The sequence below is a fragment of the Aegilops tauschii genome, chromosome 5, assembly GCF_002575655.3.
Source record: "Aegilops tauschii subsp. strangulata cultivar AL8/78 chromosome 5, Aet v6.0, whole genome shotgun sequence".
Classification (NCBI taxonomy): domain Eukaryota; kingdom Viridiplantae; phylum Streptophyta; class Magnoliopsida; order Poales; family Poaceae; genus Aegilops; species Aegilops tauschii.
This window is the reverse complement of record NC_053039.3, coordinates 134,064,160-134,088,806: the sequence shown is the minus strand read 5'-3', so window position 1 is coordinate 134,088,806 and position 24,647 is coordinate 134,064,160. Positions and strand designations below refer to the sequence as shown.

The 24,647-nt window shown below is 46.7% G+C and overlaps 4 protein-coding genes across 5 annotated transcripts; all 4 read right to left on the bottom strand.

Moving 5' to 3' along the window:
* Positions 1–1,619: 1,619 nt before the first annotated feature.
* LOC109759198 (putative glutaredoxin-C14) lies at positions 1,620–2,388 on the bottom strand. Its single transcript, XM_020318024.4, has one exon. The coding sequence runs from the start codon at positions 2,208–2,210 to the stop codon at positions 1,899–1,901; it is 312 nt and encodes a 103-aa protein (XP_020173613.1). The 5' UTR covers positions 2,211–2,388; the 3' UTR covers positions 1,620–1,898.
* A 3,620-nt stretch (positions 2,389–6,008) lies between these two features.
* LOC109759190 (E3 ubiquitin-protein ligase MIEL1) lies at positions 6,009–15,659 on the bottom strand. Of its 2 annotated transcripts, XM_020318014.4 has the most exons (12): positions 15,377–15,659; positions 15,057–15,144; positions 13,984–14,028; positions 13,859–13,891; positions 13,688–13,765; positions 13,567–13,610; positions 13,451–13,491; positions 7,840–7,922; positions 7,676–7,767; positions 7,486–7,555; positions 7,283–7,321; positions 6,009–6,591 (listed from the first exon to the last, which is right to left on the bottom strand). In XM_020318014.4, exons 1-12 carry the CDS (start codon positions 15,469–15,471, stop codon positions 6,433–6,435), a joined length of 867 nt encoding a protein of 288 aa, XP_020173603.1. In that variant the 5' UTR covers positions 15,472–15,659; the 3' UTR covers positions 6,009–6,432. The 2 variants fall into 2 exon arrangements, with proteins under 2 accessions (XP_020173603.1, XP_020173604.1); XM_020318015.4 differs by having other exon boundaries at positions 7,676–7,922.
* On the bottom strand, positions 10,949–12,733 carry LOC141023323 (uncharacterized). Its single transcript, XM_073500030.1, has 2 exons — positions 11,433–12,733; positions 10,949–11,157 (listed from the first exon to the last, which is right to left on the bottom strand). Exons 1-2 carry the CDS (start codon positions 12,592–12,594, stop codon positions 11,111–11,113), a joined length of 1,209 nt encoding a protein of 402 aa, XP_073356131.1. The 5' UTR covers positions 12,595–12,733; the 3' UTR covers positions 10,949–11,110.
* Positions 15,660–16,991: 1,332 nt separating the features above from the next.
* On the bottom strand, positions 16,992–21,573 carry LOC109759193 (conserved oligomeric Golgi complex subunit 8). Its single transcript, XM_020318020.3, has 12 exons — positions 21,340–21,573; positions 21,071–21,223; positions 20,040–20,188; positions 19,774–19,851; positions 19,607–19,700; positions 19,298–19,372; positions 18,770–19,066; positions 18,607–18,674; positions 18,474–18,528; positions 18,137–18,275; positions 17,835–18,019; positions 16,992–17,641 (listed from the first exon to the last, which is right to left on the bottom strand). The coding sequence occupies exons 1-12, from the start codon at positions 21,490–21,492 to the stop codon at positions 17,258–17,260; spliced, it is 1,830 nt and encodes a 609-aa protein (XP_020173609.1). The 5' UTR covers positions 21,493–21,573; the 3' UTR covers positions 16,992–17,257.
* Positions 21,574–24,647: the final 3,074 nt, after the last annotated feature.

The window sequence follows — 24,647 nt, the reverse complement described above, 5'->3', positions numbered from 1 at the left end:
AGGGGAAACCCTAGATCAGTTGATCGGATGACAGCGGCATTCGTGTGCCGTTGCCCCCTTGGGGGCGGCATTCTTGGAGATGCACTCGGGCTCGAGGGACTAGCGGATGGTATCTGCGATGGAGCGGTGTTTCTTTCTACATATTCATGGTGGCGATTCTCGACGGCATGGAGCAATGGAGCTTGGCGTTAGATGTGTGGCGAGGGACACGCGCAGAAGGTCGATGTTGTCTGGCGTCATGGTGGCGTCGATGGCAGAGAGGCCTGACAAGGTCGATGCGTCAGTACATACTTTGAGGATGGATCGAGGGAAGACGGAGGTGACGGCCCTTTGCAGCGTGTGCATGTGGTACTCACTGAGAGTGCGCCGGACCGGAGTGTTACCCAGTCCCACCTATGTGGCTTGGATGGGGCATCCGGCGTTAAATGTTAGGCTTTCGTGCAATGTCTGTTTGGTATTTGGCCCGGACATTCGGCACCCCTTCATCAAGAGGATAGGAGTAGCGACATGTGTCGTCTAGATGGTGGTCTCGGGTTTACTGTTGTATTACTTTGTAAGGTCTTTGTGAGTAATAAATAATATAGCCGCATGCATCACCCGGATGCAGAGGCCGGGGTGATTCCTCCTTTTCTAAAAAAAAATTTATGGGTAATATACTAATATTAAAATGATATCAATTACACTCGGACTCTACAAACAACACAATATCAAGAACTAGTCGAGACATTGAGGGTGCATACAACTAAAAGGGAAAAGAAGGAGAAGAAGTAAAAAAAAAGAGTTGACGCAATCAACAACACACAATAAAACAACCGCAACACCAACATTATCCTGAACAACACATGGACTACGAGCAAGATTCCCAGAAAATAGCACATCCGCCCAAGAGTTCCTGTCACTGCATCCAACGGTCGAAAATCGGGTTATGAGTTTTTACCCCGAAGAGCACGTCTAAAGAATGTCTAAAGAAATATGCCCTCTCAACAAGGACGCATAGTGTAAACATCATCATTTTTACAACCAATAAAGGTCGGACCTAGGGTTTTATCTAGTAGTTCAAGTCACGGCACTCACAGCGCAACGCTAAACCGAAGTCACCGTGTATTATTGTCACCACTTGCCGAACAAGCCGATGTTGCATGGAAGGGCACACCTGCACACTATGATCACGGGAAATTAAAATTCAAACCGTTCCATGACATACAGGACCGGGAAAAAGGCATCACCACATCATCAAAGCCATGCTCTTCTAAACACGAAATGCCGCACCTCACGGAGAACCAAACGTCATCACGGGAGGTTCTACACGTCGTACGCATGCACGTGCCCCAGAGCCATTGTAGGAGAGGCCGATGGCGCCTAGACCTGGCAAGCCAAAGCCGTATTATTCCCGCTCAACCACATACCCATTCGCGTCGCCGCCGTTGGTGCTGCATCGCCGACCGAGCCGTCAGCCAGCCTCCGAACAGCAGCTGGACCACCACTGCCGGATCAGGGGAGGTGCCGATGTATGTGTGATGGAAAATAATTATAATAACAACCAGGAGACGATAGTAAACTACTATGATCAATATGCAATGCAACTACAAAATTTGTAGGTTGAAGATGTGCACGTATCATTTGATAATGAACTGTTTATATTTATCAACTAGCTCTTTGAAAAACGATGATTGTACATCTGAGTGCACAAATAGCACTGGGATTACAACACGAACATCACCCGTACGTAAAACTCGCTCATAGCGAGCTATAAGCCTTGCTATTGCCGGAACAGGATTGAAAAAACCTGTTCGATCGACGCTAACTAGGCCTTTAGTTACGTTATTCTAAGAAAATGCATATACATACTTCACACTCTTTGACAAAATTTTATTTTCCCAAGTGGCGCCTGCATTCCTCTATAGCCAGAGGGCACCTGCATTCCTCAGCATTGGGACCAGCTCGCCGCTGAGATGCATGGACATGACCCTGTTTGTCCCGCCGACAAGCTTCCCGCCGATGAACACCACCGGAACAGACGGGCCTTTCCCGAGCATCTTGAGGAGAGCTCTCTCCATCTCCTTTCCCCTGGGGTCTTGGTCGAGCTCGTGCACCAGTGCGTTGACACCTAGGTCGCAGAAGAGCCGCGCCACGGTGTGGCACATGCAGCAGGAGCTCAGGGTGAAGATCACCACCGCTCTCTCCGACGCCAGCTTCATCACGCGATCCATCTGCCTTTTAAATAAGTTCTTCTAATCGGTTATGTGTGTACGTGCACAGATCTCTAAGCCTGATTTGCTTTGAAGTTTGAAGAGGACTTTGAAATGTGATGGAGCCTTTGAGTAGCTCTAGCTAGTTGTTGTTGCCTTGTGTTGTGCCAAAGAGGAAACCTGGATGGTTTGCTAGCAGAGGGGTGGCTTCCTTTTATAGAGCTACAAAAGGGTAGTGTTTCTTTCTAGGCACTAGCTAGGGTGTCCTTCATGCATGGGTTGGGTTGGAATATCCAGTGCAAGTAAGATCAGGAAGGAGTCAATTGGAAGAAACCACCACATTTGCGGCTAGATTTGCAGGAAACCACCAACTCGTTAATCCGTTGCAGAAAACACCGAAAACTTTTAAGTCGTTGCAAAAAACGCTGATCGGATGATTTGGCCCGTTTAATCACTTTCTTACAGGTGGGGCCAGATTGTAAGGAATTGACTTAGCAAAAAAATAACACATACACCCCTAGATCTAAAAAACAAAAGCAATCAGACCCTCCCCATGGAACACAGACGCCCTATCCACTACGCGCCCACCGCCGCGCTACTGCCATCCGTCCGGCACGGTGGCGCCCAGGCCGGGATGCCGGCATGGCGGCTCAGGGCTCCCGCTGCCGCTGCCCTCGCAGCTGGAACAGCCGCAATGCCGCCGCCGGCGGCGGCCGCTTCGCTCCGCATTCTCCAATCGGGAGGAGGCAGCCGCCGCGCGCCCTCGCAGCTGACCGCGCCGCCGCCGCCGGAAGCCCACCCGCGCCGCGCCGCCGCCGCTGGAAGCCCACCCGCCGCCCTCTCTCCATGGCGTGGACGCCCTGAGCCGCCGTGCACTGCTCCTACCCGAGCTTCTAATGTGGACGGCGCCGGAGGGGCCTCTGGTTCGAACTCGTCCTCCTTCGTGGAGGAGGGCGACGGAAACAACTTGTCCAGCAGGTGGACTCAACTCGTCGCCTGCTTCCCCTCCACCCCCACCCTTGACCACGTCGGAGGAGGGTGCTGCTCCTCCGCCTCGGCTCCCGGTGCGTGCTCCACGACGCCGACCCGGCCGCCATCGTCGCTGCAGCACCAGCAGGCCAACGCCTCGGAAACGAGCGCACCCCAGCTGCCTCCTCGTCATTTGCCGCGGCCGTAGCCGTCTCCGACGCCGACGAGGGCGTCGATGTACCAGACGGCAAGGCCAGTTCTTCGTGGTTGTCAAGGGCGGGGTCTGATTGCGTTTTTTGTAAATATCTAGGGGTGTGTGTGCTAATTGTTGTCCAGTTAAGCTCCTTACAATCCGGCCCCACTTGTCAGAAAGTGATCAAATGGGCCAAATCACCCGATCAGTGCTTTCTGCAAAGAGTTTAGTGAAATCGCGGTGTTTTTTGCAACGGATTATCGACTTGGTGGTTTTCCGCAAACCTAGCCGCAAATGTGGTAGTTTTCTGCAATTGACTCATCAGGAAGTGTTTGGGACAGACCAATGTGATCTAGCAGCCATCTTTAACATTGTATAAAGAGCATTTTGGATTTTTCTAGAAAAAACAAATGAAAGCTCCTAGCTAGCATGCTTGGTATTGGCGCCATTGGTTTGTTCAAAAGCATATTTTGGTTGGTATCCAAGAGGAGATCAGATTAGATAATGCACGCGTGGAGCCGTGTTGGTTCTGATCAACATGGACCCAAACACGCGACTGGAATAATCCGATCGATTTTCTAAGTGTTGACCTAGCTAGCTAGAGGGAATCTCGTATATATGCCTATGGAGAGGTCCTGCTTTTGAAATCCATCTATCTATTGGCTGTTTATTAAGCTTGCACGTACTACATGCAGGCAACTATAATCTTCAGGAGAATTAATTAAGACTTGGAAGGGGTGGTCAATCTTAATTAAGATCTCATCATTGATAGTGTACTCAATGCGTACTATCTCAAAGCGCCCAAGCCAATGGGATGAAATTTCAGTACGAGTTTCTCTCCTCGTTTGAGTTTTCAAAATGGAAAACAGAAAAGCAATTCATGTGTTTACAAACAGATGAACGACTTGGTCTTTGTCGGTTTTTACTTAACAAAGAGCACTAAAAAAGGTTTTTACTTAACAAACTAGGTCACTCTTTTCTACTTAATTGCCCATTTTTTCAGGGACTCGTTTCTACTTTGAAAGGCAGTGCTCCTGTCAGTTTCACGAAAGTATGGATGAACAGAAGCTTGCAATGGTGAAAACGTGTCGATGATGTGCGACAACAAGAACCGTATCAACAACGACGCGGAATGCCGATATGGTACGGCCAATACTTTGCTTGTAAGGAAACCTCAGGCTCACCTTGTTTCTGGTTAACCGGCGATGAGTCGCCACAGGTTCAGAGAATAGCATCGTCGACAGAGCTCTCAATCTCTCATCACTCACACTGCCTTATCTGTAAGCACAGAATATGTCCAACTTGCCTGCTTTTTCTCTCTCAAGATTTAGCTGCTTGGGCTTTGAGAAACGCCCATCATCATCATCTCTTGGCCGTATCAGATATGAGGCGCCGCGATACCGACGACGGTGCCATCCTTGCTTTTTCTTTGACATCCTCACCGAATCGATCCTACAAAGCTCTGCCAAAGCAACGAAAGTACGGAGAGAGGGAGAGAGAGATGCTGCATGTGGCACCACACAGTTGCTACATGTATGGTGGTACAAGCATCTACAGAAAGTCAGATATATATTACCAGGGTGTTATTTTCAAAACAAAACAAAAAACTGCAGTTTTAACGCATGACGCAAACATCCGGGCACTTAAGAATGGAATATATGTCTTGATAGAGATATCCTTTATCCTCTAGATTTGCCTTGATGCTCTTCACCTGGAAAGAAAAGGCTAGTGTTATGTAGTGGCAATCTCCATAGCTAGCTCCTCAAGGATCTTATGGTTCATCATCAATTCTTGGCTCCTCACCCTCTCAAGGGCTAGCCTTGGCTCCTGCAAGAAGAATGTGTAGCGCAGCTCTTCAGATCAATTTAGTACGCACCCGACATTGCCGAAAAAGGATAAATTCTCAAGTATATGTGTAGCACGCTGACAGAAAGAGCACCGCTACATTTTATGTACAACTGAATATGCCAGAGATATAGCAAATACTTTTGAAATGCTACTGGAGAGGTGTGGAAGCGCCTAGTAGTACATTTGAACAGTACTGTGTGTACTTGATTCTGATTCTTTGGCAAATTGACATGTGGATCACGAAGACCTAACCTAGCCACTGTACATTGCTGATGCACATATGCCAGCCTTGAGGTGCCGACACCTAAGAGGATCTTGTTCCTTGGCTCTTTATTGTTTGATATGCCTAGCTAGCTTGTTGATTACCTGGAACCCTAACAACAACCAATATCATCCATGTGCAGTAAGTGTGCAGTCTCATCAGATCCTAACATATCACATTCAATCCTCTATCCTTGAACGACATCCTACCCAGTTTTTTTAAGGATTTAGATTCCAGTTTTGGACATGGACAGAAACTGATGCCTGCTGATAATAGCTGTGTCTATCATCACTCAATTGAATCATCACCCTTTCATCTTCACCTTCACCTTGAGAGAATCCTATTTTGCATGATTTTTTCCTTGAAATTACAACCCAAGGAGAGCGATGCATGGCTTTTGTTGTCACGGAGGATGAAAAATGACAAGCATGGCAGTGGGAATACAAGATGCATACCAGTTGCAGGTAAGGTACGGTTTAGCCAACTGACCTCAGTTTGTACTAGAAGAGTGATGAAAACCAAACCTCAACACAGCACGCTCAAAAAATTTGGTGTAAAAATCTAATAAACTTCTCTCAAATTGTGAGGATGATACAATCAGGGACCTGACAACAGCAGCGTACACACAATTCCCATGGATTACAGTAGGTCAGAATTCAACTCCTGGGGAATATAGCATGTGCTGGGCTTCATCCACGGTGATACACAGAGTAATGGTCTGTATTACAGATTTAAGACAGATCTCCAGGTAATCAAGCAACGCTGTTCACAGCAATACACTAGTAGCTGACGATTCAAGAGATGAATTGAATCTTGGTAGAATGGTAAAGCGGCGAAGGCCCAGGGATGGGGCTGGCACTAGACGGGCAATGCCGCGAAACAATGCTTCTTCTTCTATGTGTATGGTTCTGGCATTGGTTGCACAGACCAGGTGATACACCAGTATGATGTATTCTCTACAGGAGGTTGTCTTAAGATGAGTCTGTTGTCAACGGAGAACTGCTTCCTGATAAATCTGCAGGCCGCGACGTCGATCGAGTGTTGTATGAGTTGCAATGGCTGCACTTATGGCCAATCACGTGGAAGTCCACTTCTGAGACTTTGTTGCAGTCATTGCAAAGAACCCAAACCTGGAAGATTTAGCACAAGGACAAACCACTGTTAGCCTGACTCAACAACTATATCCACACAAAAATACTCCCTCTGTTCCTAAATATTACTTCCTCCGTTCCTAAATATAAGTCTTTGTAGAGATTTCAATGGGGACTACATACGGAGCAAAATGAATGAATCTACACTCTAAAATATGGCCATATACATCCGTATGTAGTCCCTAGGACAATCTCTACAAAGACTTACATTCAGGAACGGAGGGAGTAGATGTTTTAGCATTCTTCTGATTCACATGCATCTAGACCCATTTTAATGTGTATGTTCACCCATTTCAATCCGTGTAGTAGTCTACATTGGAATTATCTAAAACATCTTATATTTAGGAACGGAGGGAGTATATCACTAATGTGTGACAGTTGGCATGACAATGGTCGTCTCATATCTTAAAAGGTTCAGATAGATCAAAAACACAATATAACAGAACTTCCACCATTGGATGCTCATTTTCTGTGAGAAAGCTAAATTGTCAATAAAATAAGTGGCAGAAAATGGTTTCCAGGTGATTCTGAAAGTATGGCTAGTGAAGATGGTTTTGAATGTAGTATATATCAACGAGCAACATAACGTTGGCTCGTGCACTAGCACAAACCAGTTTGGCAATGTAAGCTATGTCTGGTTGGACTAAATAGTTCAGTCACAAGAGAATACCTTGTAACGATATACAGGAGGCATAATTGTTGCTTCAATCTACAAAAGGAAAAGCAACTCATTATTGAAGCAAGCTCCAAAATATATCTAAATATTAAGAGCTGTCCAGAGCATCAATGCATCACAAAGTCAGAATACAATGAATATTTGTTGAGTGATTGTTGTAATGCACATGTCTGACATTTAGAAAATAAACGTTATACCTCTTGATCCAACATGCCCCAGTGAACTGTCATGTCAAGAGCTGTCTTGGAGCATATTGGACAAGTGTATCTGCAGCATCAGAAGCCAATAAATAGTTACAACAGAAGCAACAACATCGGAGAGATTTAAAAAAAAAGGAATAACTGTGTAAACATATATCTCCATGTTAACGCAAGTGGAAGGATTTACTTATTATGGTCCACCATCTCAGCGAAACAGTCCATGTGCATCGTGTGTCCACAGTTTAGAACTCTTGTTCCTTTTAATGAATCAAATAGATACTGCGCAGAAATTTTCACTATTAACATCTCAATAGTTCCAATAAGTGAAACAGTACAAGTTCCTGATGTTACCTCATAACAGATTGGGCAGTTCTGTCTCATTGAATCCTCCACACACTGATGGTTATCACGCAACGCAACAGCATAACATGACCCTATTTATTGCAGAACAAATAGTCACGAAATTGAACATATTGAGACAAGAATTCATCCTGCACATCATATGCATCGTCGGCAGATTTAAAATACAAGTGAACAAAGATAACTTTTTAATTTACACAGGGATCTTTCTGTTAGGAATAAGCAACTTGTATTCCCATGAGGCCATAGGCCGATATATATACATGTACAGGTGTGGAACATATGCAGGAAACCCCTTATACAACGGGATAAATACAAAGGGGTACATGACCTATATTATAACTCTAACACCCCCCCTCAAACTCATGGTGGAGGAACAACACTGAGTTTGGAGAGATAAAAGCCATGTTGTACTCTAGTCTGGGCCTTCGTCAGGAAATCCGCCAACTGTAACTCGGAAGGCACATACTGAAGAGCAATAACCTGATCCTGCACAGCAGCGCGCACATAGAAAGCATCAACACCAATATGCTTGGTGAGCTCATGCTTCACAGGATCGCGCGCAATGCTAATAGCACATGTACTGTCAGATAAGAGCAGAGTCGGTGTAGTGACAGAAACACCAAAATCCTGAAGTAACCACCGTAACCAAGTCACCTCGGCCGTCAAAAGAGCCATGGCTCGCAACTCAGCCTCAGCACTCGAACGGGAAACTGCAATCTGTTTCTTCGTCTTCCAGGCAATGAGAGAACCGCCAAGAAAAACACAGTAAGCAGAAAGTGAACGGCGATCAGAAGGATCACTAGCCCACGTAGCATCCGCATAGGCCTGAAGCTGTAAAGAACTGGAGCTAGGAAAGAATAAACGGTGAGAGATCGTGCCCCGAAGATATCGGAGAACACGAAGGAGATGACTATAGTGAACCGATGTGGGAGCAGAGACAAACTGACTCAGAATATGAACCGGATAAGAGATGTCCGGACGAGTGACAGCTAGATAGACAAGACTGCCAACAAGATGACGATAACGCGTCGGGTCAGGGAGAGGATCACCATCAGTAGCACGGAGGTGAACATTGAGCTCCATAGGAGTCTCAACAATGCGCTCGTCAGTAAGAGCAGCACGAGCAAGAAGATCCTGGATATACTTTTCCTGGGATATAAAAAAGCCATCAGAGGTAGAAGAGACTTCAATCCCAAGAAAGTAGCGAAGAGGTCCAAGATCAGACATAAGAAACTGCTCACTAAGACGGGCCTTTACAAAGGCAATATACTCAGGGTCATCCCCAGTGATGACCATATCATCAACATAGAGAAGAAGAAGAGTCCGACCACGAGGAGAAAGGTGAATAAACAACGCTGGATCATGAGCACTTGCTGAAAAACCAGCAGTAGTGACCACAGAGGCAAAACGCTCAAACCAGGCGCGAGGGGCTTGCTTAAGGCCATAGAGAGAGCGACGAAGACGACACACCATGCCATCAGGAACAGAATACCCAGGTGGTGGCTGCATGTACACCTCCTCACGCAGCTCACCATTAAGAAAGGCATTCTTAACATCAAGCTGAGATATAGACCAGTGGCGTGCAGAGGCAACGGCAAGAAGTGTACGAATAGTGGTCATATGGGCCACAGGAGCAAAAGTCTCGTCATAATCACGACCATGCTCCTGCTGAAAACCACGAGCCGCGAGACGAGCTTTGTGACGCTCAAGAGAACCATCGGAGCGAGTCTTAACCTTGTAGACCCACTTACAAGTGATGGGACGGACTCCGGGAGGAAGAGAAACAAGATCCCAAGTACCAGTGCGTTCAAGAGCAGCAATCTCCTCTGCCATCGCAAACTGCCATTCAGGATGAACAACAGCCTGACGGTAAGAAGTCGGCTCAAGAACAGCAGCACCAGCGGCGGGAAAGCCAAAGCGATCAATAGGCGGACGAGGACGAGAACGCAAGCCATAAGTAGGCTGAGAGGAAGAGGACGACTCATCCAAGGAAGCATCCACAGGTCGTGAACGACGAGTGTAATGCTGAGGAAAAGATGGAACAAGAGAAGGAGGAATCGCCAAGGTAGAATCGGGGGGTGGCGACGAAGAAGTCACCGGAGATGAAGGTGTAGAATCCGGTGACATGCTAGGTGAGGAGACCGGGGAAGATGGTGGCGGCGAATCGACGAGGGGTGGAGAAGCAGAGGGAGTGGAACGAATAGGTACAGGCGCGACGGGGGTGATAGGTGAGTCAGGAAAAGTGAGGAAAGAGATATCCTCCACTGAAAAAAACGAGGAAGATGGGCGTGGGTAGAAAGGAAGAGACTCATCAAAAGTCACGTCTCGAGAGATACGCATCCGACGACCGATAGGATCCCAACAACGATAGCCCTTATGCTCATCACTGTAGCCTAAGAAGACACACTCAACAGACTGAGCGGTCAGTTTGGTGCGTTCGCGAGGGGCAAGAAGAACATAGCAAACACAACCAAACAAGCGAAGCATCGAATAATCGGGAGAACGATCAAAAAGACGCTCAAAAGGAACACCACCCTGCAAAGCAGCGGACGGCTGAAGGTTGATGAGATAGGCAGAAGTGGAGATAGCCTCGGCCCAAAAATGAGGCGGAAGAGAGGCGGCGATCATCATAGCACGAGCCGTCTCAAGAAGGTGACGATGCTTGCGCTCAGACACGCCATTCTGAGCATGAGCACCAGGACAAGAGAACTGGGCAAGAGTACCCTGCTCAGCAAGAACACCACGCAACATCTTAGAGATATACTCGCCAGCGGAGTCAGCACGAAAAACACGAATGGGTGAAGAGAACTGAGTATGAACCATGGCAGCAAAACGCTTATAAATAGACAACACCTCACTACGTGAAGTCATGAAATAAAGCCATGTGTAACGAGAAAAATCATCGATGAAAATAATATAGTATTTATGACCACCTTTCGAAGCGAAAGGAGCCGGACCCCATACATCAGAATGGACTAAATCGAAAGGACGCTTAGACACTGACTCACTATGTGAATATGGTAACTGAATCTGCTTGCCAAGACGACAACCCTGACACTCTAAAGAGACATCTCCTGAGACAGACCCCAGAAGACCTCGACGAACTAAAGACGATAACCGAGAACCACACAGATGACCAAGTCGATGATGCCACTGCTTGAAGGAACCAGTAACAGAGGCGACAGCAGCGGAGGGACTGGCGATGGTGGTGGCAGCGGAAGGAACATGAAGCCAGTCCAACTCCCAAAGACCCTGAGAATCACGGCGGCGAGGGCCAGCCCCAACCAGAGTGTGCGTGCGACGATCCTGGACAGAACAAGAGTCAACATCAAGGATGACACGACAACCAGAATCAGTAAGTTGACCAGCAGAAAACAGATTCATGGTAAGTCGAGGAACATGAGCAACATCAGGAACAGAATAAGGAGTGGAAAGATGGCCTCTACTAGCAACAGAAAGTGGAGTACCATCAGCAGTGAAGACATGAACAGGAGAATCCAGGGATCGAAGAGAGGACAAAGCGGAAGAATGAGAAGACATATGAAAAGAAGCTCCAGAGTCCAGAACCCATGGGGATGTACCTGACTGTGTAGAGGGCGGGTGCTCAGTGCGGGAAGCATCAGTCACAGAACCAGCAGTACCCGTCGAGGAAGAACCTGAAGCCGCGAGCAGACGCTTAAGTCTCAGAATATCCTGCTCAGTCAAAGCAATGGCTGAAGCTGGCGAGGGAGATGAAGTCCCTGAGGAGGAGGATCGCGCCTTGCGCAGGTGTTTCCGCTTTGTGTAGCACTGGGACTCAATATGACCATTGTTGCAGTAGTCACAGTGTGGACGGGGGCGACCTGAGCCTCCAGAAGGAGTGGGCAAGAGCGGCGGAGCACTCGAGCGAGAATGGGGCGGTGCAGCAGGTGGAGTGGAAGAAGCCCGAGTAGCGAGCACAGAGGGCACCTCCAGCAAACCAGCACCACGTAGGCGAGTCTCCTCAGCACGAATCTCTGAAAGCGCCTCCATGAGAGAAATACGGCCACGAGCAAACAACTGAGCACGCCGGGGCTCAAACTCCTTACGGAGCCAAGACAGGAACTCGTAGACGCGATGAAACTCGAAATCGGCCTGGATAGCCTGGCAGCAGGGGCAAGTACGACAACCAGCACTGCGGAGAGAATCAAGCTGGCGCCAGATAGCAGAACTCTGTGCATAAAAGTCATCAACAGTAGAGTCACCCTGCTGAAGAACATGCTCCTGACGAACCACAGAAAGGTATAGGGCATCACCAGAGGGCTCATAGCGCTGACGAAGATAGGTCCACATCTGGAAGACAGTAGGAAGGCCCAGAAACTCAGAAGCAAACTGAGGCAGAACACTAGCAGTGAGAACAGCTGCAGCACGAGCATCATCGTCAAGCCACTGGGTGTAAACAGACAAAGCACCATGATACGTCTGAAGAGCCTCCTCATAAGCCAAAACCCTCTCATCATAGGCACGATCAGCAGCCTCATCAGCAATCTTAGCCGCATCCTTGGCGGCCTGATTAGCATCCGTAGGAAGAACCAGTGGAGTCGGCGGAGTAGGGGCCACCGGAGGAACCGGACGTGGCGGACAGCAGACCTCGCCAGAAAGAACACCCCAGAGACGGATGCCACGCATGTGAATGCGCATGAAGCCAGCGAACTCGGTGTAGTTAGTACCATCGAAGATCACCGGACAGCGAGGGACAGCAACATAGCCCGATGCAGCAGACATTTTTTTTTAGGAGAGACCCGAAATCAGCAGACGCCGAGACGGGCGGGATCGAGCAGGCGGGAGACCTGTGCGGGGCTGGCGGAAGCGGAGGACCACACGGCGAGCAGGCGGGAGACCGGGGCCCCAAAATCAGCAGACTTGCGGGAGACCTGTGCGGGGCGCCGAGACGGGCGGGAGACCGAGGCCGGCGGCTGGACTTGCGGGAGTCCTGTGCGGGGCGGACGGAAGCAGGGAACCGCACAGCGGCTGTGGCGTCCAGAGGGAGCTGCCCGCACGGCGGCTGTGATGAGGAGGCCTTCGGGCGGGAACGCTTCGGCCGGGGCAGCGGATCGGAGCAGCGGCGGCCGTCACGACGGGATCGAGCACGAGTTGCGGCGTGCGAAAAAGAAACCCTAGAGCTCTAATACCATGTTAGGAATAAGCAACTTGTATTCCCATGAGGCCATAGGCCGATATATATACATGTACAGGTGTGGAACATATGCAGGAAACCCCTTATACAACGGGATAAATACAAAGGGGCACATGACCTATATTATAACTCTAACACTTTCTTTATTGGTAAATTTTCTATAACCTAGACATTACATGACTAGGACTAGATAGTGGACAAATTGTACACAAATAGGCTCATGAGATTATCGTCAACTGTTTCCCATGATTATTAAGGCATGATCCATTGCAGTTACAAAAAGAACACAAGTTGATTTCCAGTTCCAGCGGGAGAACGGAAAGTTTCAGGAAAAAGTATTTATGCTACTGCATCATGCAGATTACTCAAAGGCACAAATCAATCATGGCACTGTCATGAGTCTGGAACAACAGTTAACACAAAGCCAGCATGATTATAGCATACCACACTTTGCACAGTGGAAGTAGTTTTCCTTGCCGCCAACCCTGGTTGATTTGAATAGAAACAGGGTTAAGACTTTGCTTGATAAGATACAAGTGAAGATAGTGTTTAGAGCTCACCTGCATATGCCGCAATCATGGCAATGGTACTGCCCTTTCTCTGTCTGTAGCAAAAGATAATGCATCAGCTGATACGAACCACACTAAGTACATAAACACGGAAAACAAAATTGAGACATACGTCGTCATCATAAAACTTGCATACATCACAGAAGTATTCTCCCATATTGACTCCACATCTTACACACACTTGTGACACCTGAACAACACAAGAGTTTTAGTTTGAGCATAATGACATCCTACGAGACATGATTGCAAAGTAAAAAAGTTTGTACTGGTATTTAAGTCGTACCGGTTGTTCAGTATCACAGAGTACACACACTACCTGTAGCAGAAAAGGACAACCAGTCTTCAGAATTTATGAACCTACTGAGGTCTACTGATTGCACAGAAAAAGAAAGGGCTTGCGAGGCGTACTTTTTCAACATCCTGGCGACATATATTATGCCGATCACCCAAAGCCTACAGTGAAGACAATGCCATCAAAACTAGTTAAATTCAATAAATGCAGTTTGTTGCTCGTTAGCTGCTCTATGCAAACTGTCAACATCTAACAGTTGCCATTTTTCAAAGGGAAAGAGAACTCTCCCAGGGTGCCTTGGTGGGCACACATGGTTGTGAACCCACCCACCCACCCGGGTTTGAGGACTCGCCCCACTTTAAGTTAGACGTCTTCCCCCTTGGTCTAATTCTTTTTTTTTCAAGGGAAGATGTTTAAACTCCAACAAGAGCGCCACAGAAAGGACCAAGCAAAGGAGCGAAATCGCGCCAAGAAACGCGTCAGACACCACAGAAAGATGGGGCAATTACACGGAACAAATATGATCCCTGAGGAAGAGCAAATCGCACCACTTTAAGAATAAGTCAGGGAGGCATCTTCCCCCTTGGTCTAATTATTTTATTTATTTTTTCCAATGGAAATGTTTAGATTCCAATAAGAGCAACTAACTGTTCTCAATGAGTCTGACAAGTTCCCATTTTGCTAATTTATAGTTTTGATCTATAAAGAAGATTAACTTATGTTTATAGATTTATTTCGCCAGCACCCTGAAGATTTATTTTACCAGTCATTGAAATCTCACACGACGACTTATCGTGCATAACTTCAACCAAACAAGTTGTCCAAAAGGATTAAATGAACGAAATTAAGATCAAAACTAATTAAAATTTAGAGCCATAGTGATTCTTTTATCGAGGAACCAATTAACTTGTGAGGTTGCGATGTTAGACTTGTTTGGAGTACGGACGATGGGGCCTTTATGGGGGATTAAGTTCCCTCTCAAGCACAAACTAACTCTACATCTTCTAGCGCTTGTTACAAACAAAACAAGGTTGATAGTGCAGTAATCAATAATTGTTTAGCATCCCAGTGAAACTGTACATGGAGCAGGTGGTGCTAATTACTACACGGCCATGGTGAGTTCGTTTCCACATGGATGAGCACGGTAATTATGCGGCCGTGGCGAGCAAAACAATAACTAGCAGCGTACCGTGGCGTCGTTGTGGCAATGGCGGCAGGGGAACACCTCCTTGCAGCACGGCGCTACGATCTTGCATCTCCGCCGATAATGCTCGCACCTGCGCAGACCAGAGATGGATCACGATGTCCCGCGAGACGAAGCAATAAACCAACCAATCGGACCAAGCAAAGGAGCGAAATCGCGGCAACGGGCGCGGCAGAAGCCACGGAAAGACGGGGCAATCGCGCAGAATCGAGCAAATTCGATCCCCGGGAAGGACGAATCGCATCAAAAGGGGGGAGGGGAGGGGAGGGGGGGAGGGGAGGGGAGGGGGGAGGGCGCTGCCTAACCCGTGCTCCATCTTGCCCACGTCGCGGCGGCCCACATCTCCGTCGCCGGTGGCCTCGTGGGCGAGGTCGTCGTCGGCGAAGTGCGTTCCCCCCATCCCCGGCGGCGTCGGCGGCGGCGGCGTCGGCGGCGAGAGGGTGGTGGGCGGGAAGGGGAAGGGAGGGAGGAGTCGGTGGCAGAGTGGTAGAAAGGAGTAAATGAAGGGGCCTATGGGTCAAAATGGCGCGCGATACGAAGAAGGAAGGAAGGAAGGTGGAGGCCGGCGCTCCGCTAGGCCCCAATCCTTTTTCTTCCCTCTTGTTTTATTGGTCCGGAGCCGGAAGAGGAAGGCCGTCGCCAAGCCGGGAGTTGGACCCACTGCCTTAATTGCTAACTGTCCCCTTGCATCATCATCTCATAAATTGTTGGAAATGGATTTCATGATTTTCCATGTAACGGATGGAATAATGTAACTAGAGATATATTCAAACTTCAGAATGACAGAAGTTCAAATTAAAACTTCATGAACAGAAAGCACATTCAAACTCGATAAACTTGTAACTAAAGGCTTGCGGTAGGGATGGGGATCCTGACTTCACACACTTTTTAAAATGAACGATTTGTAATGCATATCTTTTAACACAGTACAATCGCAGATGCTCGTATACACGCACATAGACCTACCCCGCACGCATGCACTCTACTCCTATGAGCACTTCCGAGATATTGAGCCCCCTGCAGAGAGAGAGAGACGACACAAGTTCACAACATCTTAAAATTGACGAAGCCATCACGAAAGCCTCTTGGTCGATGAGAACATCTCAAGTATGAAAGGTTGAACACTGGTCTATTGGTTCCATAAAAAAAACCTAACCATCTAAGCTATGCTCAACCCTTGACGATGCAAAATCCGCACGAAATTCCTGGACAAAAGACTTGAACAGTGGGATTCAGGTGGTGGAAAGCACTGTTATGTTAGGCAAGTCCTGTAGTCGCCTACTGCACCTTTTTTAATGGTTTGTTTGATGCCAACTTGTCAAGGAAGATAAAGAGATGAGGTGCGCACATGGCATGGGCCGCACGCACGCCAGCAGAGGAAGATGGCGAGATGCGTCTTTCTCGCCCCTCCCTACCTTTCTTCCGCCACCGGCTGCTCTACTTTATTCAATCAATTCAAAGTTTCAAACCGACAGACTTCCATTCGCTTGCACTCTAGCACTACCATCTCATTCTCTTTGTTTGTTTGTTTGCGTGTATGCACCTGGTTGTTGAATTATACTACTTCTACTTGTATTAAATTCATTCCTTCAAGAAGATGCGGAATTGCGTTGTTCCAAACAGGTTGCTAGGAAAGTAGGCCAAGGGTCGATGTTCCTCTTCGACGAAAACGGAGTCGCTTGCTGGGAGTTTAGGGAGGGTGATGACCGATGACGCAGTGGTGCACATTGACGAAGCCCTTTTTCTTGAGGTGTATGGGGGGTTTCTCGTGTGGCACTCCACTGTTTGTGACAGTTTTAGTCCGTTTTTCGTTAATTAACCAGGCAACTCTCTTCTGCTTAATGAGTGGATAAGGTAAATCTTTTGCCTCCGTTTAAAAAAAAAGTAGGCAGCTTCCAGTTCGACCTTCGTTACCAGATGTGCATTCAACAACATAGAGCACTTGCTTCATATTATCAACTTATTGTCAGTCCGAAACAATCTCCGGTCTACAACATCTACGTATGGGCTAGAGATGAACAGCTAAATTTCCAATTGTGTATTGTACAGATTAACATCCAACGCTCTCTTGTGTACACTGTAAGACCACGACCAAAAATAATGAACCAAACTGTCGATGAACATAGTCTTGCAGCAATGGCTCAACTTAACAAGAACTTCGACAGATTCCATCAACGCGGTTCAAGCTATGCGTTTGCGGGTGCATAGGTCTGCATGTGGGCACCAGTCCCGGCAGCTGCGGTTCCTGCGTCGCTGGTCACCTCTGGCTCGGGGCCATTGGTTACAAGTCCGTTCTCAGAGGCCGCAGTCCCGGCACTCTCGATCAACTGCCTTCTTTCAATGCCTCCTGACTGCCTTCTCTCAATGCCTTCCGACTGCTTTCTTTCAATGCCTCCGGACTGCCTTCTTTCGATGTCTCCTGACGGCTTTCGATCAGTGCCGCTGATCCCAGAACCTGATCTTATAGGTAGTTGGCTGACAGCATCCAATAAGCTGGGGCACTCTGTGATCAGCGCTCCTCCGTTGGGGTAGCATCGTCCAAAACATGCAGCACAATAAGGATATGCGACCTGAGATGAAATAGAGAATTTACATATGAGACTTCTCTGAGTCAAAAGAGAAATATCACAGAACTGGAATTTAGATCTGGTGGGTGTTGGGCCTTCAGCATATCCTGTTTTCTTTACTTTTCCGGAGGTACACCCCACCCCCCCCCCCCCCCCCCCCCACTTCCATATGTGGTGATTATGAAGCTTAAGTTACCTCAATAAATGCCTGGCAAAGTGAGAGGAAAAGGGAAGACTCATTTCCACGCAGCATCCGCATGGCATTGTATCTGACGAGGGAGTCAGAAACTGCTTGTAATCCTTTCACCACCTCCTGAGCAAGGACATGCTTCAAGCTCAATGGTGCACATGGTTTTAGCTCATTCATTGCTGCAGAAACACCTGCATCCAAGAGTTCGAAGTCGCGGACATGTCAACTTGTATACTCACTAGCACCATTAGAGCCAACACGTGAAGAATAGAAGTCAATTTCTGATAAATGTTACCAGTAAAACATACCATTAACAAACACTGCAAGAGGTGGATGCTCCATCAAAACAGAAGGTGGTGTCACATCATCAGAAGTATCATCCACAGCTCCATTTGTGACAAAGCCAATAGATGGCATCGGCACCCAACGATGTGAATCCAAGACAACCTAGCATGATTAGAAAATTTTATAGTGGTGTTAATTTATGGTGCTACAGTAATAATTGTAGGAGAAAGAGTGTAGAGAATTACAGAGTATAATTTGAAAGAACGAAGGAAGTATCAACCTTATAATACGAATTCATCTTATGTTTATCTAGAGAAGAACGGAATAGCATGTCCAAACACGTAGTACATAAATGCTTACCTGAAAATTCTCAACCGCTGTACTCATATTCTTCGAGAATAAATTTAATACCGCACTGCAAAGCAGATAATGTCAGGAAATACAACCCCTTTCCAGCATAGACAATAAATTTTAATAATCAAATACCAATTACTTTTCAAAAATTGGTGGAAGCAGGCAACGGAAATCCAGTCCAACCAAGCCAAGACCCATCGCACAATACTGCAAGATGATCAAGTGATAAAACATTACAAAAGATTCAAGCCTTTGGTGCAACTGTTACTCAGCTAGAAATTTAAACGAAAGCAAATGCTTACCATGCAGTTTTCAAGCATGTTTGACAGAGACCCACCTTCCGTTATATTTGGCAACATAACTTGAAGAGTGGTGAGGTGATTACTAACTTGGTGCATTGCCCAGCTGAAAAGCAGCCCACCATCACTGTTCTCTTCACTTCCGGATTTATCATTATTGAATATCGCTCGGTATTGATTGACAACATCAAATAGATGTGTCCTGTGGCAAGACACCATGCCTTTCAGATAATCATATACATTCCTTTGGTCCAGATCATCAAGAATCCCAGAAAGCCAAGCTTCCCTGCATCTCAAGAACTAGAACTTATATCAGAGTTAGGAGGCGAAGACAAACAAATTGTATTCTAACCGCTGCTATGACCTATAAAAAGCAGCAGTGTAATGTAACTAAAATGTCTGCATTATTAATAGAAAATGAGATTCTACCATACAACTACGCATACTTGGTAACTCAAGAGACATGATAACCAGAAACAAATACTCATAAACAGAATGGTACTATTAAATAACTTGGAAGATTCAGAATACCTGTAGGCGTAATTCTGATTCACTGAACACTCCAATCCGGCGCAAATGTGCGACAATACGGAGGCATTCGGGTAACTGTAGGCGATAAAATGGACCAGACTTAGATACAAGTGTGCAGAAGAGATTAGACAGATCAAGCAATCGTGGGCAAGAAATGATACTATTGAACACAAGGAAATACATTTACCACTACATGAAAATATAATATACTTATAGCACTCAACTGCACAGTGGACAGCACAGAACAATCTGGGCCAGAGTAAAATATGAAAATGGTGCTTGACATAAATAGTCAAGCAGCATCATCACCTGAATATTTGATCGAAGCTTTTGGAGAAGCTGAGAAATTAGTGATTGTATCGTCTTCTTGACTTCAGCAGCTAATCCTTGGATGACAGGTAAACTTCAATTGAAATAGCAAACAATTAATGATTTTAATGACGGACCACAACAAAGTATTATGTTACTCGACTTACTCAGGGTGCAACTTCGAAATTTTACTCACAAAAGCTTCTAGATCGAGTGCCTCATCATAGTTTCCATTCCGTATGCATCTGTAAGCAGCAGCTTGTTGTTAGGGATTTATCATCGATACAACATTTGAAGCTATGCAGTACAGGACAAGAATATGTGTCTATAATCCATACAAATTAAACAAAAACCAATGGCATATCAACAACATCAGTCAACTCAAATATGAAGCAAATATCCCAAGGAAACACTATCAATGCATGTCACATACGTGTCCATAAGTTGTGGGATTTCAAGCAGGTCAAGCAAGGTACTGTGGTTGGCTAGTAATGTCTGATTGAGCTTCCTCTCTTCCAAAATTTGATGTGCTGACTCAACAAACTCGGTGCAACCAGATGTTAGATTGGGTATCTCCTCTACCTACAATGAGTAAAAAAGATATTGTCAAGCATTTCATATTTTCATTTCCTACTTCCAACATGGCCTGAATCATACATAAGTCGTTCTTGGATGAAGTAAAGGATCCATAAGGACATGTGGTCAATTTTAACTCCCACCGTTGGTAGTAGGAAATGAACAGCACTTGCATAATTTCCATTTTGCAGTATTTAGTGTCAGACACTGATTCAACAGATAATGGTGGTGGTTTTTCAGAGCAAGGTGATGCATAACATCAACAAATATGTGCGTGGACTAAATCATTTTCCCTTCAATTGCATATAACTATGGTCATGTTAATACAGTTAAAATCAATCACGTGAGAAGCATATAAATAGCAAACAGTTTAGAGAAGAGTATTAGAATGTATGGTTCATAAGAGCCAGTCAAATTTCTCGACCACACAAGAAAGCCAGACAACATTTGAGGGCAAACAAATAGTTGAAGGTAATTGTTTGATGTTTAAAATTGGAGTCACTTGTAAGCAAGCAGGCAAGATAAATTCCCACGCAGTTATAAATAGGCAATAAACTGATGGAAACAAAGAAGAAAAATGTGATTCTCACAGCAACTCACAAGTGACTGCACAATCACATTTGCAGATGAACACACAGCAAAAACTACACCTCACATTTCCTGTTGCAATATCAAAATGGGATCTATTAGCTATATGCCTTAGATCATCCTCCTCAAATTGCAGCATCCATCGGATCACTCAACCTAACTTTGTTCGGTTTTCGCAGAGCAGAGTTAGTTAAGATGAGATCTACTTACTGATCCATATAAAAGCAACAGATGGTTTTCACGCTAAGGGGCATACAAAAATGGTACATGCTGCCACGAACTGAGATCAGCTGACATTACCAGTGCCTCGAGGTGCTTGTCGAACCCCTCGAGCTGTGCCCGCACGAAGGAGAGCGCCTCGGAGGCGGCTATAAAGGCGGCGTAGTTCTCCACCGCCACTTCCTGCATCTGCCGCCGCACCCGCTCTCCGTCCACCCGCAGCAGCTCCGGCTCCTGCGCGGCCACGAACATTACCACCAATACATCACGAGATCACTATCCCCACCGATTATAGTAACGACTACGGAATTTACGGGGCGCCGCAAGCGGGAGTGATCTCGGGGGCGTACCTTGTGGAGGCGCTCGATGGAGAAGGAAAGGAGCTCGGAGACGTAGGGCTGGTAGGCAGCTCCGGAGAGCGGAAGCACTGAAGCGCCTTCCATGTCGGCGCCGGCGGCGGGAAGTTCCGACGAGTGGCGGTGGCCCGCGTCGAGGAGGTCCATGGCGAGCGAGATCTGGAGGGAGATGGAGAGGGAGAGAGTGGAGAAGGGAGGTTGGGGATTCAGCGGTTGAGACCCTCGGGGTTTTGTTCAGTTGTTCAGTTTAGTCCTTCAAAATTTTAGAATTTTAAAATAGTGGCATAGTAGGAAAAATTGTTTTTAAATGTTTTTGTAAACTGTATAATCACAAATGTTCAGTACCAAGTTTAGGTCGCGAAACTTGATGGACTGATTCCATCACAAGGAAGCTAACCATCTGAGCTATGCTTAGTAGTTATCTAAATATTAAGTTTACCGATTTAAATAACGAACGGTAAAATTTAATGTTTTATCTAAATGACTCGCAGTCGTTCGACTGCGGGTGCATGGACGTGATTTCATCAGCGGTTCACCTGCAAAAAAAGATTTCAACAACATTTGAGACATGGGGTGGACATTATATTCCTGATGCACTCGCACCCTTTCGCCCATATGATAATTGGGCAAAGTGATATCGGGTCCACTTTACAGCACCATTATCCATTCAGTAATTGTCGTTCTTGGCAGGAATGCACCCCTCTCATTTCTTCAGTGTTACATGATACGTCTCAAAGGTATCTATTTTTTCAAAAACTTTTGCTCTTGTTTTGGACTCTAATTTGCATGATTTGAATGGAACTAATTCGGACCGACGATGTTTTCACGAGAACTACCATGATGTTATTTTTGTGCACAAATAAAAGCTCTCGGTGTGTGCTATCAAACGTCACTTCGTAACTGTATGATCATAAAGGTGCTCTACAAGTATCTCCGAAGGTGTCTGTTGGGTTGCATGGATCGAGGCTGAGATTTGTCGCTCCGTGTGACAGAGAGATGTCTCTGGGCCCTCTCGGTAATACAACATCATAAGAAGCTTCATGTGACTAATGAGTTTAGTCACATGATCTTGTATTACGGAACGAGTAAAGAGACTTGCCAGTAACGAGATTGAACTAGCACCACTGCAGGATGATGCTAACGCGACACTACGATCAGAGACCCTTCGACGAAACTGTGTGTGATGCCATAATCGCAAACGGTGGTGTAAAAAACCGTCAAAAAAGGTGCAAAACGTTTGCGATGGAGGATGCATCAAACACGGTTCAGATTTTAGTTGTGTGTGCGATGCAGGGCATACGGATCAGCTCAATTAACTGTTTGCGATGAGGAGGAACAAAAGAAACTGGCAGCCAGATGAAGGTGTGTGCGATGTATAGCATACGATTCACTCGGATGAACTGTTTGTGATTAGGCAACACAAAATAAACGGTCAGCCAGATCAAAGGTGTATGCGATATACGGTATGCGGTTCACTCGGATGAAATGTTTGCGTTGAGACATGAGAACAGAAACGGTTCAAATGAACAAGATGTGTGTGACACGAGCAAACAGGTCTGTAATTGAAAACGTGTGCAAAGATCGATAACAACACAAACGATTACTGCTAACAAGCCATGTGTATTGTGAGCAAACGATTGCTGGTATACAATTGTGAGTGATTGATGAAAACATCACCGATGAGTTCCATTGGTTAGTCCGTGTGCGATGTGATTTTCTTTGTCCGCACAACATCTACGCTCTGTCTACAGAGCATCAACATATATACTTAAAAAGACAGCATTGCATAACCAAATTAAGCATACAATTACACAAGTGACTACACACATCACATTTCCACACACCAAAGTAAGCAATTACATGCATACTAAAGTAGGAGAAACGAGGATCTAATCATCTACTTATTGTTGCGACGACGCTTGCCATTGCTCTGCTTCCGGCTGGATCCCTGGTCGTTTTGGGGAAGGAGGCACTTCCTCATGTCAACGATCCGCCTGTACATGTCGTAGCTCGTGTACGCCTCCTTGGCCGCGTACACGACATGAGCTTTGTCGAGTTTCTCCATCCAGGCCGAGTGCCAGGCACGCTTGTCCTTGTTGCACGAATCCTTCATGTCTCTGTAGTAGGGGTCGATGATGGCCTCGGCGAGGTGAACCAGTAAGTCCTTCTCATGCTCCTTGCTGCCCCAGATCTTGTATTGGCGTTGGATGTCGACAAAATTCTGGCAGGCGATGCCCAAATTCTCGAGCACCTTTACATCGTTGGTGATATCCACCGTAGCGAACATGTAGTGAGGGCTGTTGACAAACCTGGCGAAACGCTCGCAAGGCCTTGTGGCCAGGAAGTAGTGGTAGATGAGGACGTGGTGGCGCATGCACATCTGGGCGACGGCAACCTTGGGATGAGACCCGGCACGAGCGCGGGTGTACTCGAGGTCGAACCTACCACCTTGTACTTCTCCTCGGCAAGCAACAACTCCATGATGTGGATGGAGTGCTCCACCCAGGCCGGGGCGTTGGTGTACACCACCGAGAGGTCCATGAACCTTCTGTGGGTGTCCACCACGACACGCATGGTGAACTGTTGCTCGTCGTTGGCAGCCGCTCGGAGCGCCATTGGAGCCGCGCAGGATACCCTCTAAGAATTTCTCGTGGTGGGTGTGCTTCTTGCAATGGTGGGGCGCAATCGAAAGGTTGAAGAGACACAAGGGTTAAATGGTCGCTGTAATAAATGGGGACCGGCCGGCCTGTAATCGTCACGTCTTGTCACGGCGTTCATAGCGGAGGATTCCAGAATCCAGTGCACGCTTGACAACGCCGCATCGCATGCGTGGGCTCAAAGAGGCGCCAAATGTATTGTCAGTGAGCCTGTTCCCGCGCTACTGCGCAGTTTACCGTGCAAGCTTCCCGCCCGGCTAGTTTGGCCACGCGTCGGCTAGAAGAGGGACAAATCATGGGCGTTCATTGGCCAAAAGCTTTTGTAAAAACAAAGTGTGTGGAATGACTTCGGTCATAAGTTTACCCTTGGGTGATGAGGTCAAAGTTACACAGAAGGGTGATGATGGACACTCGAGTGCGATAATTAATTCTGCGCTCTACAGTGCACACGATGGAAGAAACCAACTGTTTGCAATAATGTCGAAGATCGCAGTCGAGTTAGCAATGCAGATCATGTGCTGTGAGAGCGACAAGGTTAACAGATTCGAGAATGGTTGACCATTGCATATTAAGGTCAAAATAGTGCTAGCAATATACGAGTTTCATACAATGCCATTTCAACGATTGTACCACAAAAGCTCGAAA

Excerpts from the sequence above, each read along its gene's own strand:
- LOC109759198 (XM_020318024.4), bottom strand. The coding sequence starts at position 2,210 with ATGGATCGCGTGATGAAGCTGGCGTCGGAGAGAGCGGTGGTGATCTTC.
- LOC141023323 (XM_073500030.1), bottom strand. The coding sequence starts at position 12,594 with ATGTCTGCTGCATCGGGCTATGTTGCTGTCCCTCGCTGTCCGGTGATC. Across the intron at positions 11,158-11,432 it reads CCCGCCCTCTACACAGTCAG|GATCGTCGCACGCACACTCT; the intron begins GTACATCCCCAT and ends TGTTCTGTCCAG.
- LOC109759190 (XM_020318015.4), bottom strand. The coding sequence starts at position 15,471 with ATGGGGGGAACGCACTTCGCCGACGACGACCTCGCCCACGAGGCCACC. Across the intron at positions 15,145-15,376 it reads GTGGGCAAGATGGAGCACGG|GTGCGAGCATTATCGGCGGA; the intron begins GTTAGGCAGCGC and ends TGGTCTGCGCAG. Across the intron at positions 13,766-13,858 it reads TCTGTGATACTGAACAACCG|GTGTCACAAGTGTGTGTAAG; the intron begins GTACGACTTAAA and ends TGTGTTGTTCAG.
- LOC109759193 (XM_020318020.3), bottom strand. The coding sequence starts at position 21,492 with ATGGACCTCCTCGACGCGGGCCACCGCCACTCGTCGGAACTTCCCGCC. Across the intron at positions 21,224-21,339 it reads CCATCGAGCGCCTCCACAAG|GAGCCGGAGCTGCTGCGGGT; the intron begins GTACGCCCCCGA and ends GTGGCCGCGCAG. Across the intron at positions 18,529-18,606 it reads CTTCCACCAATTTTTGAAAA|TGCGGTATTAAATTTATTCT; the intron begins GTAATTGGTATT and ends TCTGCTTTGCAG.